Here is a 15,763-nt window from a genome sequence, read left to right as displayed (position 1 = left end):
TTATGTAAGGAATAAGATTGTTCCTCTTCACCTGCTAAGATTAGATTTAATATAAATAATTCCATGTTGGATGCAGCTGTTGATTTGGAAATTGAATTGTTTTAAGCTGACATTCTGTACTGCCTTCTACAGTATATGAATTGTGGGGATGTTCGTAAACCTTTCATGTGAGACTTTTGAGCTCTTGAGAGGAGGAGGGGTGTTCAAAAAAAGTTTCACATGTTAATTGGACATAAAATACAAAAAATGTACCTTAATAAAAGTACCAAATACAAAAAATCCAGGATTTTTGTAAACTTCCTGATACTGTGGAAGATTCATTCATCTGATGAAAGTAAGCTGGTTACTCTTTCGTGTAGTGTGACCACAGAGCCATTGTTCTTTAAACAATCTTCCACTGAAAGCAGTAAAAGCATTAAAAGTATTTGGGCATAATTCACTTTCAGAGGATAATAAATACATGTAAATAGTAGAGACACTGAATCAAGATTCTAAGTTCTTAAACTGACTAGAATGATTAGAGTGGCCCCTTGGTCTTAAGCTGAAGTAGCCTGGGCTGCTGCAAACCTGTGCTTTCTGTTGTTGATACTGGTGATCATGCAGTTGCACAGTGAAACACAGCCAAGCTTCTTCTAAGCTCATATTAGAAAGAGTTTATACTCCTAAGAGCTTAACTTGAAAAGTACTGGGGGACCTATGCTGGCTCTTATTGGTTCAGTCTCTACAAAAGTTTTTAATGTACATGTCACATGACTAATACAATTTTCTGTAGATGATACTAATAGTTTCAAGTCGTTACACCAACTGTTGTCCCTTAAAGCAGCAATTTGTTTTATGCAATTTCAAGTAACTTTCAACAAGGCTTTCCGATGATAAAGCACGGTTTGTTACTCTTGTTATTCCTCAGAAAGGACTGTTTTGGGGTTCTTAGCTAATGCTTATCACACGTGGAAGTTGAATGTTGTGATGACACTGTGTCTAAAATACAAATGACTTTTTGGAATAGTGAAGGCTGGTGGTTTATCTGGGAATCACTGGCAGCCCGTATACAGCTGAACTGATAGAATTGTAGAATCATTTATGTTGGAAAAGACCCTTAAGATCCAGTGCAACCGTAAACCTAACACTACCAAGTCCACCACTAAACCATGTTCCTAAGCACCACATCTACACGTCTTTTAAATACCTCCAGGGATGGTGACTCAACCACTTCCCTGGGCAGCCTGTTCCTGTGCTTGACAATCCTTTTGGTGAAGAAATTTTTCCTAATATCCAATCTAAACCTCCCCTGGTGCAACTTGAGGCCATTTCCTCTCGTGCTATCACTTGTTACTTGGGAGAAGAGACTGACACCCACCTCGCTACAACCTCCTTTCAGGTAGTTGTAGAGTGTGATAAGGTCTCCCCTGAGCCTCCTTTTCTCCAGGCTAAACAACCCCAGTTCCCTCAGCTGCTCCTCATAAGACTTGTTCTCCAGACCCTTCACCAGCTTCATTGCTGCTCTTTGGACATGCTCCAGCACCTGTGATGGCTTTACACAGATCTGCATTTGAAATGTGGTGGAATATTTAAGGTCATAAAAAGAAAGAGTTGAGGATTAGGATTTTTTAGGCATGTAGTTATGACAACTGGGCTACAAAGCTTTTAATAATCCATTGAAATCTGGCTGATCCACTGGGTGTGATGTGTCAGGCTTTGTCCTTCATATACATTGCTCTTTTACTGGTAAGTTGGGGGGAAATTTCCAAGGTTAGCATAGGGTGCTAGGATGACTTGAAATAGTTCTAATTCTGTTCCTTATTACCCTTTTCAGCATAAGAGTTCAGAATGGACACTGTAAAGACAAGTTCAAAGATAGTTCTTTCATTGGTCTGGAGATAAGATGCTTCTTTTCTATGAAGCTCAGTTTATTAATTATAAAGCTGATGGACCAATTTAGTTTTTTCTTATATTAAAGCAAGAATTGTTATGCTAATTATATTCATTTATTGGACACACAGGTAACACTAACTGTATTTTCCTTTCTTATGGAAAACTTAACTGTTACACTACATTTGGAGTGACTACAGGAACAAAACTAAAGATGTTGCTCTTAGTCCTAAACTACTAGCTCTTTGTCATTTTGATATCTTCTGAGAAGTGGTAGAAAGCCAATTCTAACTTCCAAGTAGTGCTCCCAGCCATTCTTGCTATTGCCCCAACCAGATAACCAGTTCTCGTTCACTGGAGTTAGCAATGTGTCAGAAGCAAATGGTTTCACAGCTTCTGAGGAAGCAGGCTTCCTCTGGGAACTGTGCACATGTGAAGTTTTATGTGAAGACAGTGGAGGGAGAGAGATGTTTCAATTTTCAAGAGCTCCCTGAAGCACCAATCTGGTTTGGCAGTACCATAGCAGGGTGATACCTTGGACAAGCCCTCTGTCTCAAAAGCAGAACTTTCTACTTTTATTCTGCAGTATTTGTAGGAACATGTTGGGGAAAAGTATAGATAAATCAGGTTGGACTACATCTAACATGCAGATTAAATAATTTTTAAAAAGTCTAGAAGGGACCCCAAGAGGTTATCTTCAAGTCATTTTTAAGAATGCCGCTGTTGTAGTAGATGACTGTCTGACTTGTTCTCGAAGACCTTCCATCAGCCAACTTCAGTGTCTGCCATTCCTTAATATATTCAACTTTCCATCATGCTGGAGTTCAAGTCTCTGGAATAGAACTGTACATTGTTTGTCATGTTGTAGTATCACCGCCATTATGGAAGCTGTGGCTAGGTTTGGTCAGCTTCTGAATAAAATTACTGTTGGTGGGAGAGTTGTGTTGCATTGCATACCCTGTATCTAAATCTCATGGCTCTCAGGAGCTTGAATGTATATAAAATTATATAAATAAACTCCTTTCTGAAAATCAAAGGATCTTACTAGCAACCCTAACTCTTAACTTGAATAACTGTTTTGGGCATTCATAACTGTAGGGAGATATAATTTAATATACTGCTTTCTGAAGAAACAAAGTGGAAAATTGTGGTATATGATCTGTAAATGGTCCTTTCCTTGGGCAATTTGAAATATTCTAGTGTTAAAGCAGTTTTTGAGGCTGTAGTTTGACAAGACAAAACATTCAATGGTATAAGGAGTCTCTACACTATCACCAGTCCCCTAAAATGGATTTTTGTATTGCAGCATTTGGAAATGAGTGAGGAATCCAGCAAGACCTTACAAAAAACAACCTCATCAGTAACCTTGTCAGGATTGACATGGGTCTGTGGAGATGGGGGGGGGGCTAATTAAGCAGGCATTTCCACTGGATGCTTTGTAACATACAGCCAATGTGCAGTCACGTTTAAATCTCCCCAGCCAGATACTTGAGTTGTCTTCAGAAGTTTCATTTGTGGTGGTCTGCAGCAGTTTTAATCACATAAGAGTGAAAGAGTGCTTGTACGCAGTCTTTCTTGCCATACTGTCCCATCAGTGAGTGAGATGAGCACGTTGTCTACCAATGTTAGGCTGCAGTCCCATGTTGCAGCTAAGCCAATGCAAAGGTTAGTTGCCTGCAGAACAGGTGATACTGTTCAGTCTCTTAATACTCTTACCTGCATATTCCTACTGCTTCCTTGCAACAGGCCTGGCATTTGCCCTGTTCATTTGTCCCTGTTGCAAGTTAATTTTCTGTAGTTAGTTTCCTGCCAGTTGAGGCCTCCAAATTAAAGTTCTGTTGCGGATTTAGTGCCTTGTGTTAGTTTATGGAATTGGAGAAACACTGGTGGCAAATCAAGAGACAGAACCGAGGTATCTTCAGCTTCACTTCAGCTGCTGCCTTAGAAATTCTTTCAGTGCTTTTGCAGTGTGACCTACCTGTTCCAGAGGGTGGTCTTCTGGGTTTGATTACAGTTTTTGTAGATGTACAATAGAACCCAGTTTCTCTGTTTTACTATTCACCTAGTCTGTGTTGTTCCTTTGTAAATGGCAGATGGTGTTTGCTTGTTGCCGCATACTAAATGCTTGCTCAGCTGTCTCTGTGGCACTGTTTTTGTAAGGGATGGATGAATTTCAGATGAAATTTGAGGATAAGAGATATGGAACAGGTGGGAAGAATGAAGCTGAAGTCCCTTTAGTTAGCCCTGTAGTGTCCCTTATACCCACACTTGCCTTATACTATTAGTTGCAAAGGCACACGTAGTCTTTCTTTCCATTACCAAACTTCATGTTTATTCCTGATGAACTGTGGGGAAAATATTTTTGGAAGCCTATTTGTCATCATCATTTTGAAAGCCTGGTTTGATTTTTACTAGTTTTGGTAAGTTAAAGAAACACCAGCTATTGTAGTTTCACAGCAGGTACCTGGGATATTGTCGTATCTGAAGGATTAATGCATCCTTACAACTTCTTTTCTGGAAAAAAAAAAAGTCAAGGCTAAAGGTTATCTAGCCCTTGCATAACTTTTGCCACAGCTGTATTCCTTTTTTTGTTTCCATGCAAGTCTGTATTCCTTAACTGTGCAGTATAAGATCTGTGGAAATTTAAATTTGACTAGAAGCTTATGTTGGGAGGCCTCTGTTTGGAAGTACTTGATCACAGGAAATCATGTTGTTTGCATGCACAGTTTCATTGCCTGGGAAATGTATTTGTAATTAAACATATGCATTTTCTAAGAAAAGAAAGCTTCTCATTGCTTTATTTTAGCAATGAAAATAAATACTAAAAATCTTTATGTAGAAATGGGCTGGGCAAAATCCAAATACCAATTTGGGTTAATAACAATGGGTTTGATCTTTGTATGGAAAGTAACATTCAGCTATAACTTTAGGTGGGATGAGACTTTAAGGAGGTGAGAAGTGAAGTGAAATAGATGCTTGAAAAAGGAGCTGTAGCTGCATGCTCAATGAGAAGGGGTTTCACAGGTAGAAGTACGAAAGCCTAGAATATTATGCCTGCCGAAACAGAGTATACCATGTTCCTATGTATCCTGTGCATTTTCAGGGAACTGGAACTGATCACTTCTGGATAAGTTTAGACTTCATAGATCTTATTTCCTGCCTCTTCCCTCCCCCCCCCCCTCCCAAGAATGCATTAAATTGTCTTGAGTCAACCATGGCTCCAAATTATGACATAGTTAACATTTTCTAAAGTACCTGGTGATCCTGTAGCATTTGGCTACACATTAAAACTGGAGCGATATGAAAACTGCAAGAGTTCCTTCCTTAATCTTGTCTGTGTTATAACACTTACTCTAGCTTTTCAAACTGCTGTCTCTAGAGGGGTATTAAGAGCTCCCTAAACAGAGTGATTTAGCTCTAAGTTTCTTCTTGGAATCCCTGCAAGTGTTTAAAGTGTGATCTTCTGTGAAAGGCAGGTAATCCCATAACATTTGGTTTGACCTTGGAAAGTACATTCATCAAAAATGGTGAATTAAGTACTGTGAAGAATGATTTGATGGAATTTCCTGGTGTGTTTTACAGGAAGTATTTGAAATGTGATTTTAATATTCATTAGTGGTTGCAAATGAGTACTCCAACAGGTTTAAGTAGCCATTTTGCAGCTTTAGAAAGCAAACAGCTCTATAATGCTGTTTTTACTCTTTGGTAAATCCTTCGTTCAATATTGAAGTTGTTGACAACGTTTTAGGTTTAGTTTTTTTGGTGGTGGTTTTTTTTCCAAGTGTTGACCTATTGTAATGGTTGCATGGATTTAACCCCCAATATTTTGGTTTTATTTGTGGGTTTTTTTATTTGTGAAGCATAGCAAAAAAACCATTTTGAATTGAATGATGGGTTTATGATTAAAGTACTTTGAACTGTAGCTTCACATTGTTGACAACGTTTTAGGTTTAGTTTTTTTGGTGGTGGTTTTTTTTCCAAGTGTTGACCTATTGTAATGGTTGCATGGATTTAACCCCCAATATTTTGGTTTTATTTGTGGGTTTTTTTATTTGTGAAGCATAGCAAAAAAACCATTTTGAATTGAATGATGGGTTTATGATTAAAGTACTTTGAACTGTAGCTTCACACATTACCATAATTTCAGTTGGTATTCAAGTTCAGACATTTCTTCCAATTCAAAAAACCAGATATAACCAACATACAGTTATTTTGCATAAATAAAACAATTTGCATTGTTTAAAACAAAATGAAATAGTTATGACTTTGCTCTCATAATTACAGTGCGTACATAGGATTACTGATAAACACCTAACATGACTTAAGGGTAGATATATTATACTCGTACAAAGGTAGTTTCTCAAAAGGGCCATTATTACACACTCTCTTTTGAAGTTAGCATTTCAGTGAGGACTTCCTGATGCCTTGTTCAGATGTTTTAATTTTGGAATCAGCAATGCTCGGTTCAATTTATTACACTTTAAGAAACTTAGATGCAGTTTGAAAACTTCAAAAGTTGAGATTACAAATGATTGAGTGTTTTCAAGCACTGCTGTTGTGCTAATCATAGTGATCAGCCATAATCAATTGCTATCATGATTTTGACAGATTGGATTCATTAAATGGTTTTCACTATGGCACAGTTGTGTTCATCTCTGATGGTTCAGGCCTGCCCAATATCAACTGAACCAAAATATTGATAATGTGGTAAATTAAACTTAAAGGTCAAAACCAAAGTTTTTGTTGGCATGTTTAAAATATTCAAATAGTGTCACTCCTTCCACACCTATAGGGATTAAAGCCCCAACGTTGTCCTGCGAGGAGCAGGGAGTTGGACTCAATGATCCTTATAGGTCCCTTCCAACTTGAGATACTCTATGAACCTGTGAAATCGCACATACATTATAAAACTGTAAAACATACTTGAGTGGGGAAAAGAAAAAAAAAAAGTGAGGTTTTATACTTGAAACTTTTCTTTATGTTAGGAAAGACTTTACCTTCCATTTGGGCACAAGATTTTAATGTTTAGATTAACAAACAGCTGCTACATGCATGCTAGATCAGCCTCCAAAAAACTTACCTACTGGTAATAGTAGGTTAAGTAATAATACAGCATCATATCAATCCTCAAAAATTGAAAGATCCCAAGTACTGAAATACACAATGGGTGAAGATGGTTTTTACTGCCCTCAGCAAGGGATGGGTGAATTTACTAAAGTAGAATGGATTCAGTCTTAAGGTGCTATGGCTACCAGCAGTAGCGTAAACCCTCTAGGTCAGAGTTGAGACGTGCTTTTCTAATACATGCTTTTTTGGTCAGGCTAGAGATCAAGGTACTGTATCCTTAAAACATATCTTTTGAAGAATTCATTTTGCATATTCCTACAAAACTGCCCTTTTTAATAATCTTTTTTAAACTATCAAGCCTTACTTACACAGTATATAGCCTAGAAATACTTTTGGGAAATCTTAGTATATATTTCAAATTTATGAAAATGTGTGGAATATCATACCGTAGGCATCCTCAAGAATAGACCTATAGAGGTTTGCAGAGTGATACCTAAAACTGCTCTATCAGCATCTGAGTTTCAGTTGAAAATGTTGTTTTGCTCTGACTTACTGTAATACATGAAAGTAATTAGCTTTAGTCTAAAAAGCACTTCCTGCTTAACGTTCAAAGGTAGGGCTTCTTGTCTTACTACTACATTAAGAGTAGTTAATTCTTCTTATTAATCTTAAAATATTTTTCCAGGAATTTGAGGCATATTAAAATAGCCTTTGTAATTTTAAACAGTAAAGTGGTTTGCAGCATGTTGTGACTTCAAGTGAAGCAGAAATGTCATATCTTGTGTTCATTTTTTCACTTCTGCCTTTTCAGTATTACTAAAAATGTTAAATGATGTAATAATATTGGAAGATATTCTACCTCTGGGGAGGAAATGAATTTTTAGTAGCTTTTGACAAAGTCAGAACTGAATTGTCTTCCAAAATACCAGGTTTTTATTTTGCTTGTGTTATGTACCAGCCTTCTACAAAACAAAATAACAGAAAAGTAATGAGTACTAAGAACTGGACTGAAGCAACATCAGTTGCTGTATTTCATTTTGCTTTTATTTTTTTCAGGGATAGTGGATTTAAGGGATACCTATTTGAAAAGCAGAAAGATATATATATATAAAAAATTTAAATTGCTCGATGTTTTTTTCTTTAAGAATCTTTGATTTTGTAATTTTAAAAGATTTTTTTTTAGTGTAGTAACCAATACAATGTTACAAAAGACAGTTGAACCATTTTGAATGGTTCTAATGGAGGATGAAGTTTGTCGCAAAAGATGTGACAAATCTCATCCATTTGTTCATCTTTCAAAGTAGTTCTGCTTTTTGTAAAGTATCTAATGCAATTTGATCTCTGCTTTCTACTAAAAGTGCGTTATAAGAAATATCTTATTGAGTTAGGCAATTTAGCACTGTGTTTTTTCTCCTCTGATGGTGGCAAAAGGGATGCCATTTGGGAATAGTTGTGAGTTTGACCACTTCTGCCCATTTATTCCTCTCATTCATAGTTGTTGTATTGGGGATTTTAGAGGTACAGACATCTATCCCCTTTAAGAAGTGTTTATAGACTTGTTGTCCATGAATTCATCCATATCCTTTTTGAACAAGCTGACATCTGCCTCCATAACTTTATCTGGCAACTTGTTTTGGAAGTTTGCTGCTTGCTGTATAAACCAGTCATCTACCAGCTTCATTAAGTGCCCCCAGTTCCAGTTTCACAGGGTTTGGCGACAGCTCTGCATTGCTTTTATCTGCTGCCTTCATGTTTTTGTTTTCCTGAACTGCAACTGTACCTTAGTAGCCATTGTGCTGCCTTCAGAGCATGTTTAACATTTGTGCTTTGCCCAGTGGCTTAAGAGGGCAAATGTTCTTGTTTGTTATTACCCTGCCAAAGAAAGAGTTTATATATATTTTTGTGTGTGTATTTTAAGAAAAGAACATAACACAAACATAAAATATTAATAGCTTTTACTCTGGGAAAGTAGAGAATACTGTGGAATCATTTTACTTTTATGCACTTTTCATTAAACTCGCTTCCAGGCAGTGTTGTACTTCTGAAAATTAAAGTCCTTTTGACCTGAACTTTATTATTTCCTTTTCGTTTTATTGAATGCAGGCAGGAATCTTTCTGCTTAGCTAAGGGGCCATTTTCCTAATTTATTAACACTGAGTTTATTAAACAGTGTCCTCCTTAGGTAGTCATGACCCTCGTATCCTACATTAGGTGAAGCTGGTTTAGAAACTCAGGTCTTGCGAGTCTAACTTTTCTGAAGTATAAATGTGCATGAGGGTGGAAAGCAGTCCTACATCTAAACAAAAAGTTCTCTTTATACTTTAAAGTTACTTCAGTTAACGGTTACATCTTTTATACTCTAAATGCTGATACATTGGTGGAGAGTTTTATAAGTTAAAGTTCTTTAAACTATGATTCAAGATGAATACTGGTAGGTCAGTTACTGCATAGTTCCATTTTTCTTCAGGCCTAAGTTCCTTCAGGTTTTCTGAGTTTAACATCAAAGAACATCTTTCTTTGAAGCCCTTTTGATTTCCACATGGACCCTAGCATGAGAGTATTATCTAGCTAGCAGTAGAAATAAACACCTGCAAAAGAAGCCTTTCTTCTTCCAGGCCAACTAAGATGATAACTGTCGAATACCTGTTAAATCTCTCCGTTTTTTTTAGGGGAAAAATGTTTTGTAAGCAGTGGGTTTCAGTGGTTTCAGTCTAAGTGTGTGTTTGCAATGACCAATTAATCATTTCTTGGGAAGAGACCGATTCAGCTCACCTTCATACCCAACAGAACAGTGATACTGCAGCATACTGCATACTGTTTGGGCCAAGGATGTTACATAGTGACAGGAGAGAGGTAAATGTTATGATTGTTCCTGTCACTGGAGTGAATTTATTGCATATGCACAAAATGTATGCCTGTATTCTGCTACCTGAAAGGTACTAGATAAAGTAAGCTGCCTGGAAAGAATTATTGCAATTATAAGTATCCCTCTCTGAATTCTTTACTGGAGTTCTCAAGACAATTTTCTTTTCCCAGGCTCTTTCCCTAGAAGCCTGTCTCCCTGTCCCACAGCTGACTGCCACCAAACAAAACAGTCTGTTCAGCTCATGTCTTGCACTGAGGGTCTCTAGGGGCTGCAAGGAAGATGAATGGCTGCAACAGCGCAACAGGATCAGTTTGGCCAGTGGACCACAGGATGAGCACTGCTGCCTTAGAAACCACTGTAAAGCCATCTTTTTAGAATGACAGATTAAATATTTACAACTAAAGAGAGTAGAGGTTTCAAAGATGGAAATATTCTATGTTATGAAAATTATGATTTGCTGCCAATACTAGTAATGTCAGATCCAGTTTATTAGATGTTAGAAATAGTTACAATGGGAAGTTTAGTGTGCTGAGAGTTGTCTTGGGAACAGACATGGTATTATGTATGGAAGTTTAGTGGGGTTTTATGTGTACAATCTTTTATCAGTAAAGAAGCTCTTGAAATTCTAGGTCCGTTATGTTCTTAGAAAACTATTGGGTGTCCTTAACTATTAATCTGTGCACTTCCTTCCTTGTAATGTAATTGAGAAGAGATTTGTACTTACTCAATGGAGAGTTTATACGTAAAACTGAAGACAAACCTCTGCAGTACATGCTTTTGCCACCCACAGTGTTTTTCCTGTCACTTGATTGAGCAAATACACGTGTTTTAAAGTGAGACTTGCATATCTGCTCAAGAGGAGTTGTTCCGGAATCTAACTTATTTTCAGGAAACATCTTTCTTGATCTCTGTAGTGAGTCCTGTGTTCTCTAATAACTTTTATCCCTTTATTTAACTACCCTATTTACAATTTAGTCTTTTTCACTTTTATGTATATGACTACACAGTACTCAAAACAAACATGACTAGTTAATTGCTCTTTGCTTCTCTTTTGCTCCTCTTCCATAATTCTGGCACTGAGGCTGTGTTTGTGCTTACTATTCTGCAGCTTGTCTAGTTGGTGCATTTCTGTTATCCTCTATCTTCCTGTTGCCTCCCTATTCTGTCTTGTTGCCTTTTACATGTAGGCATAGCTTATTCAAAACAAACTTGATCAGTTTTGGACTTGGAATGATTTGGGGTTTTTTTCTATGTAGCAATAGGGATTTTTTCAAAATGGGAGAGAGAAGCACAGTCCTAGATGAATATAGTCTTTTATGATATAGAAGGAAAATAGTATGATTTGTTAGTAAGTAAGCTCTTCCAGAGGTTACCTGTTTAACTTAGCATGTGAAAAGCTTGCTGCACCATAGATTTCAAAGAGGTGTGTAATACTGAATTCTTGCATTCATGTGAGTAGTTGCTGGAAACAAACAAACAAAAAATCCTTCTGTTTCTATCCAAGATTAATTGATAATTTGTTGATCTTGCAACTTGCTGTGTGACAAAGGTTATGTGACTTTTTTCTAGTTCTCAAGTAAATTTTGAAATTTAGATTAGCTGCGTGCCGAATAGTTTTTGTACATAAATCTTGCCTGTTTGGTTTCTAAATGAAAACAATGCACTGCACTAAAGCTGTATGTAATCAATATAATTATCCAAGGTAAGTAACTTTTATGACACACTTAATACAGCCTGGCTTTATGAATTGACAGTCTTTCTCGATGTCTTTACAGGGTGCTGATAAGACTGTGAAAGGCCCAGATGGACTAACTGCCTTTGAAGCCACTGACAACCAGGCAATCAAAACTCTTCTTCAGTGACGGATGGACTGATATCTTAAATGTCTCTCCTGTGGCCTCACACTGCTGCCTGTCTGTCACTCTTTGCATCTTCCAGCTTCTTCAGCTAAATACTTTGGGGGGAGGGAAATTCTTATGAATCAGACTAGTTAGGGGCTTGTATCGAAGATAATCTGTTTGGAGAGGGTTGAAAACTATTATGAACAGCGTCCCTCTAGGACTTCTTTTCAGTGCACAATCTCTTCCCATTTCTAGTGAAAATGGAAGAAGGAAGACAGACCATGATCTTGAATTTTTGGCTTGCAAACCTCCTAGGTTAGTACTAAGATTTTTGTTGAAAGATTCCTTTAGATGGAAGTACTGTGCTATGTACCTGAAACTAATTGTGAAGGAGACAATAGTCCCATGCTAATAGTGTCTGCCATAATCTGAAGTGTAGTAAAGTTAGGTGGCTGGGTTGCTTTTCTCTCTTCTGTCTCAGTGGGTAGCTTTATTCTCCTGCCTAAAGCTTACGTTGCAGTTTTGAGGACTTTTGATACTAGTTATTGGAGCTGTTCTTTATATTGACTAATTGGATGTCACACTAATGTTTTTCTGACTCTTGAGTAAACCAGGAAAGATCAGCTGAGGCATGGTTGCATTACACTCCAGGATATCTGCCAAGGTACTTTTGGATGCTTGAATTTGAGGTTTTTCTTTCCCATGTTTGTTCTAGTCCAGGACAGACGTTTTAAGCAACTGGTTTTGAGAGAGTTCAAAATGTCACTGTAGTTATATCCAAAAGGATTGTAAGATGAAATTTCTTTACTCACCATGTCAGCATAAAATTTATAGACACGTGCAAAAGCTATAGGCTGTTTGGTATGCAAGGATAATCAAGTCAAATGTGAAAAATGAACAGTAATTATTTAGACATTCCTATCAGGTGAATATTGTTGCTAAACTTTTCTGTAAACTTTTAAAATACATGTAAGCTTTCTAAGTTCAGGTGTTAGGAACAGGAAGACGTACAAGTAGAAGTCTTAACTTGCTCTTACTACTGGAGGAAAAAAACCTTTTAATTGTGCATATCTCTGAATCGGTGTTTCATTGTTGGCTGAATGAACCTCTTAAATTTCATTAAGATGTGGGGCTTGTTCTGAAAGTTCCCAGTGCAACCATACCACATTAACCATCGACTTTTAGATAAGATTTACTATACCAGTAAGTATGACAGCACTATGACAGCCTTGATGATTCATGGGAAGATATTTAATGATGTTGTAGGGATTCCCGTCATGTCTTATGGTCCTCAGGAATGTCTGAGCTTCTGGTTTCATCTTGAAAATTTTCATTAGACTGCTGATTCACCCAAAACCGAATAACAGGTTTTATAACAGAAAAATGTGTACCACAAACTATACATCTTCCTCTTTTTTGGAATACAGATTTCAAACTTTCTGATAACATACACAATACAGAAAACAAATGTATATAATGTCTCATGCTGAATTCTTAAACAAAAGTAGCTGATATTATTTTGATATCACTGTTGAAATTGAGAGGATATGTAGAAGTAGGCTGGTGACTACCACTCATATTTAATGGAGACTTAGTTTTACTTGAATCATGTTGCATATTATGATTGAATGTCTCAGCTATAAAAAGCCTTGCATTTAGACTGTAAAAGGAGAGCAGAAACTGATTTACATGTACACATCCCATAAGAAAAGCAATGGAGCAAACAATCAACTCTGGCTGTAAACTGTACAGTGCAATTACTCTTTGCTTCTTGGAGATGTGTGGCAAGGAAGAGCAGAAGGGTTGGAAATTGGTGATAAATCAATTGATGAGCTGCTGATGAAAGAACAAGCATTTTTGGTGAACAGTGGTTTTAATGACTATTTAAAGAGAACTCTTTTATCTCTGATCAGTGCTGGATTGTCATGTCATTGTAATAGTGTGAACACAGACTATAGGTTTAACTCTTTATTCAGCTATGAAAGTAACCATCTTTGGCATAAATTTGCCTCCATATTATGCTATTAAATACTTAGCTATTAAAATACTAGTCTAGAAAACTGCAATCTGTTTTCATGTGAAAAACTTGATTATTCAAGTTTTTTGTGTTGATTAGTGTCAAGTTGTCTGGCCATAGTGTTTTTGGTTTTTTTCTCTGTATTCTTTCCTGCCCTTCCCTTCAACTCTCATTTAAGTGAGCATTATCAAAGTAAAGAAACATCATCTTTGTACTAACTCTTCTGGTGATTCACTGAGGCAATTTTGCCTCCCTTTTTCTACAATTATGTGGACACCTTATTTTTTCTTACTTCACTTGAGGAAAAAAAAATGCAAACAAACTGCAGTGAGACAAGTGTTAATTTGGCTGTAATATATACCCAAGCTGCCTTTCAAGATAGTTAAAAGATGGCATTTAATGTTTGGCTCATAAAGAAGAAATACTTTTTTGCACTACATAAGAGCTGATTGATCATTTTGCCCAGGATTTAAAAAAAAAAGTAATAATAAAAGCTTATGCTTCTGTAATTGTCTAGAAACTGGGCTTGTTCATTTGTTAGCTATATTGTGGAAAAAATAATGGGTGGCTGCTTTGGCTGTAATATATACCCAAGCTGCCTTTCAAGATAGTTAAAAGATGGCATTAAATGTTTGGCTCATAAAGAAGAAATACTTTTTTGCACTACATAAGAGCTGATTGATCATTTGCCCAGGATTTAAAAAAAAAAGTAATAATAAAAGCTTATGCTTCTGTAATTGTCTAGAAACTGGCTTGTTCATTTTGTTAGCTATATTGTGGAAAAAATAATGGGTGGCTGCCTGTATCTTTGAGTAGGTCCTAACTAGATGAAAATACCAAACTGTAAATTATTTTACATTCTATAAACAGAATTTAAATACTTTGTCAGACTGGAATCGCATATACGTGGAAATCCACTCTGTTCTTAAACCTTTTCCTTTAAAATTTGTGCTGAATAAGTTATAACCTTAAGTATATTTTGGATTTTGTACCCTCTGCTCCTTTTTCTTAAGGGGGAGCAAATGGGAAAAGGAGTATGATAGTTAAATGGAACTTTATCCTTGAACATAACATTGAATTATTTGTAGAAGAGGCTGGTAAGAATGGAGTGTCCTAGGTCAAGCAATTGCAGTGTTGCATGCGAAATTTCAAAATGAACTTGTCTTAATTATATTTTGTAAATGGATAAACAATCATCTTTCTACGCAGTGACGGAAGAAAATTAGTGCTCTGTGCATTTTGATATTTGACTTCCTCTTTTCACCATTGTTAACTGTTTTGACATAGTTGGGTTCATCATTATCATGGTTCATAGACATCAGAATGCTAAATGATACAGTATTTTTAAGTTTGTGTTGCAAGAATGAATGGAATAAAATTGAATTGTGCGATATGAGAATGTGGAGTGTTATTTCCTTTTCTGCTTCTGTGTTTTATTAATCTCTGGCTACAATTTTTTATTTGTCTGGAAGGCATCTAAGCTCCAGCTTACATGCACAGTGATTGAAATCTTCAGATACTTATAAGACATAAATGTGGAATGGAAGCTGCTTTGAGAACTGAATATATCAAGTTGGTTTTGTTTTGGGTTTTCTTAATTACAACCATTTAAAAGAGTGTTTGATTAATTTTCTGGTCTTGTAGTCTGCATTTCCTGCTTAAATGGTAACGCGTAATATTGAAGATCTCTTATTGATGTTAAATTCTGAGAGACAGTTTGTAGATAAAGGAATGTTCCTCCTATTACATGTGAAGACTAAAGCAATTTATTGTCTCCTTTACTTCATCAAAGAAACTGAAACAGTTATTTACAGAAGGCACATCTGAAATATAAATAAAATGTGTATTCATTATTTTTCTGTGTATTTACAGTGACTTTGTCAGAACTTCCTATTATAACTTTGCTTGTCAGTAGAGATTTAGATCCAATTGCTTGAATCATTTGATATGATTTATTTTAAAATACACACTTTTAAAGAAAAAGTACAGGAAGGTGTTGTGTCAAAGTGGGAAAACTAAGTATGGGAAAAAAATATTTCAAAAGAAACTTAATTTGCCTGTTTTTTCTGTGCTAAACTTTGAAAACAGGGACTTCTAATGCTG

The 15,763-nt window shown here is 36.3% G+C and overlaps 1 protein-coding gene across 1 annotated transcript in view; it reads left to right on the top strand.

The window, feature by feature from the left end:
* MTPN (myotrophin) overlaps window positions 1-14,135 on the top strand; it is a 43,592-nt gene extending 29,457 nt beyond the window's left edge. The window contains exon 4 of the mRNA XM_009288344.1: window positions 11,578-14,135. Coding sequence (XP_009286619.1) covers window positions 11,578-11,664 — 87 coding nt within the window. The 3' untranslated portion in view covers window positions 11,665-14,135. The remainder of the gene's footprint in view (window positions 1-11,577) is intronic.
* Window positions 14,136-15,763: the final 1,628 nt, after the last annotated feature.

The sequence above is a fragment of the Aptenodytes forsteri genome, unplaced genomic scaffold (assembly GCF_000699145.1).
Source record: "Aptenodytes forsteri isolate BGI_AS27 unplaced genomic scaffold, ASM69914v1 Scaffold56, whole genome shotgun sequence".
Taxonomy (NCBI): Eukaryota; Metazoa; Chordata; class Aves; order Sphenisciformes; family Spheniscidae; genus Aptenodytes; species Aptenodytes forsteri.
Note: the sequence above shows the minus strand (reverse complement) of the source record. Positions and strands in the feature narration are given on the sequence as shown.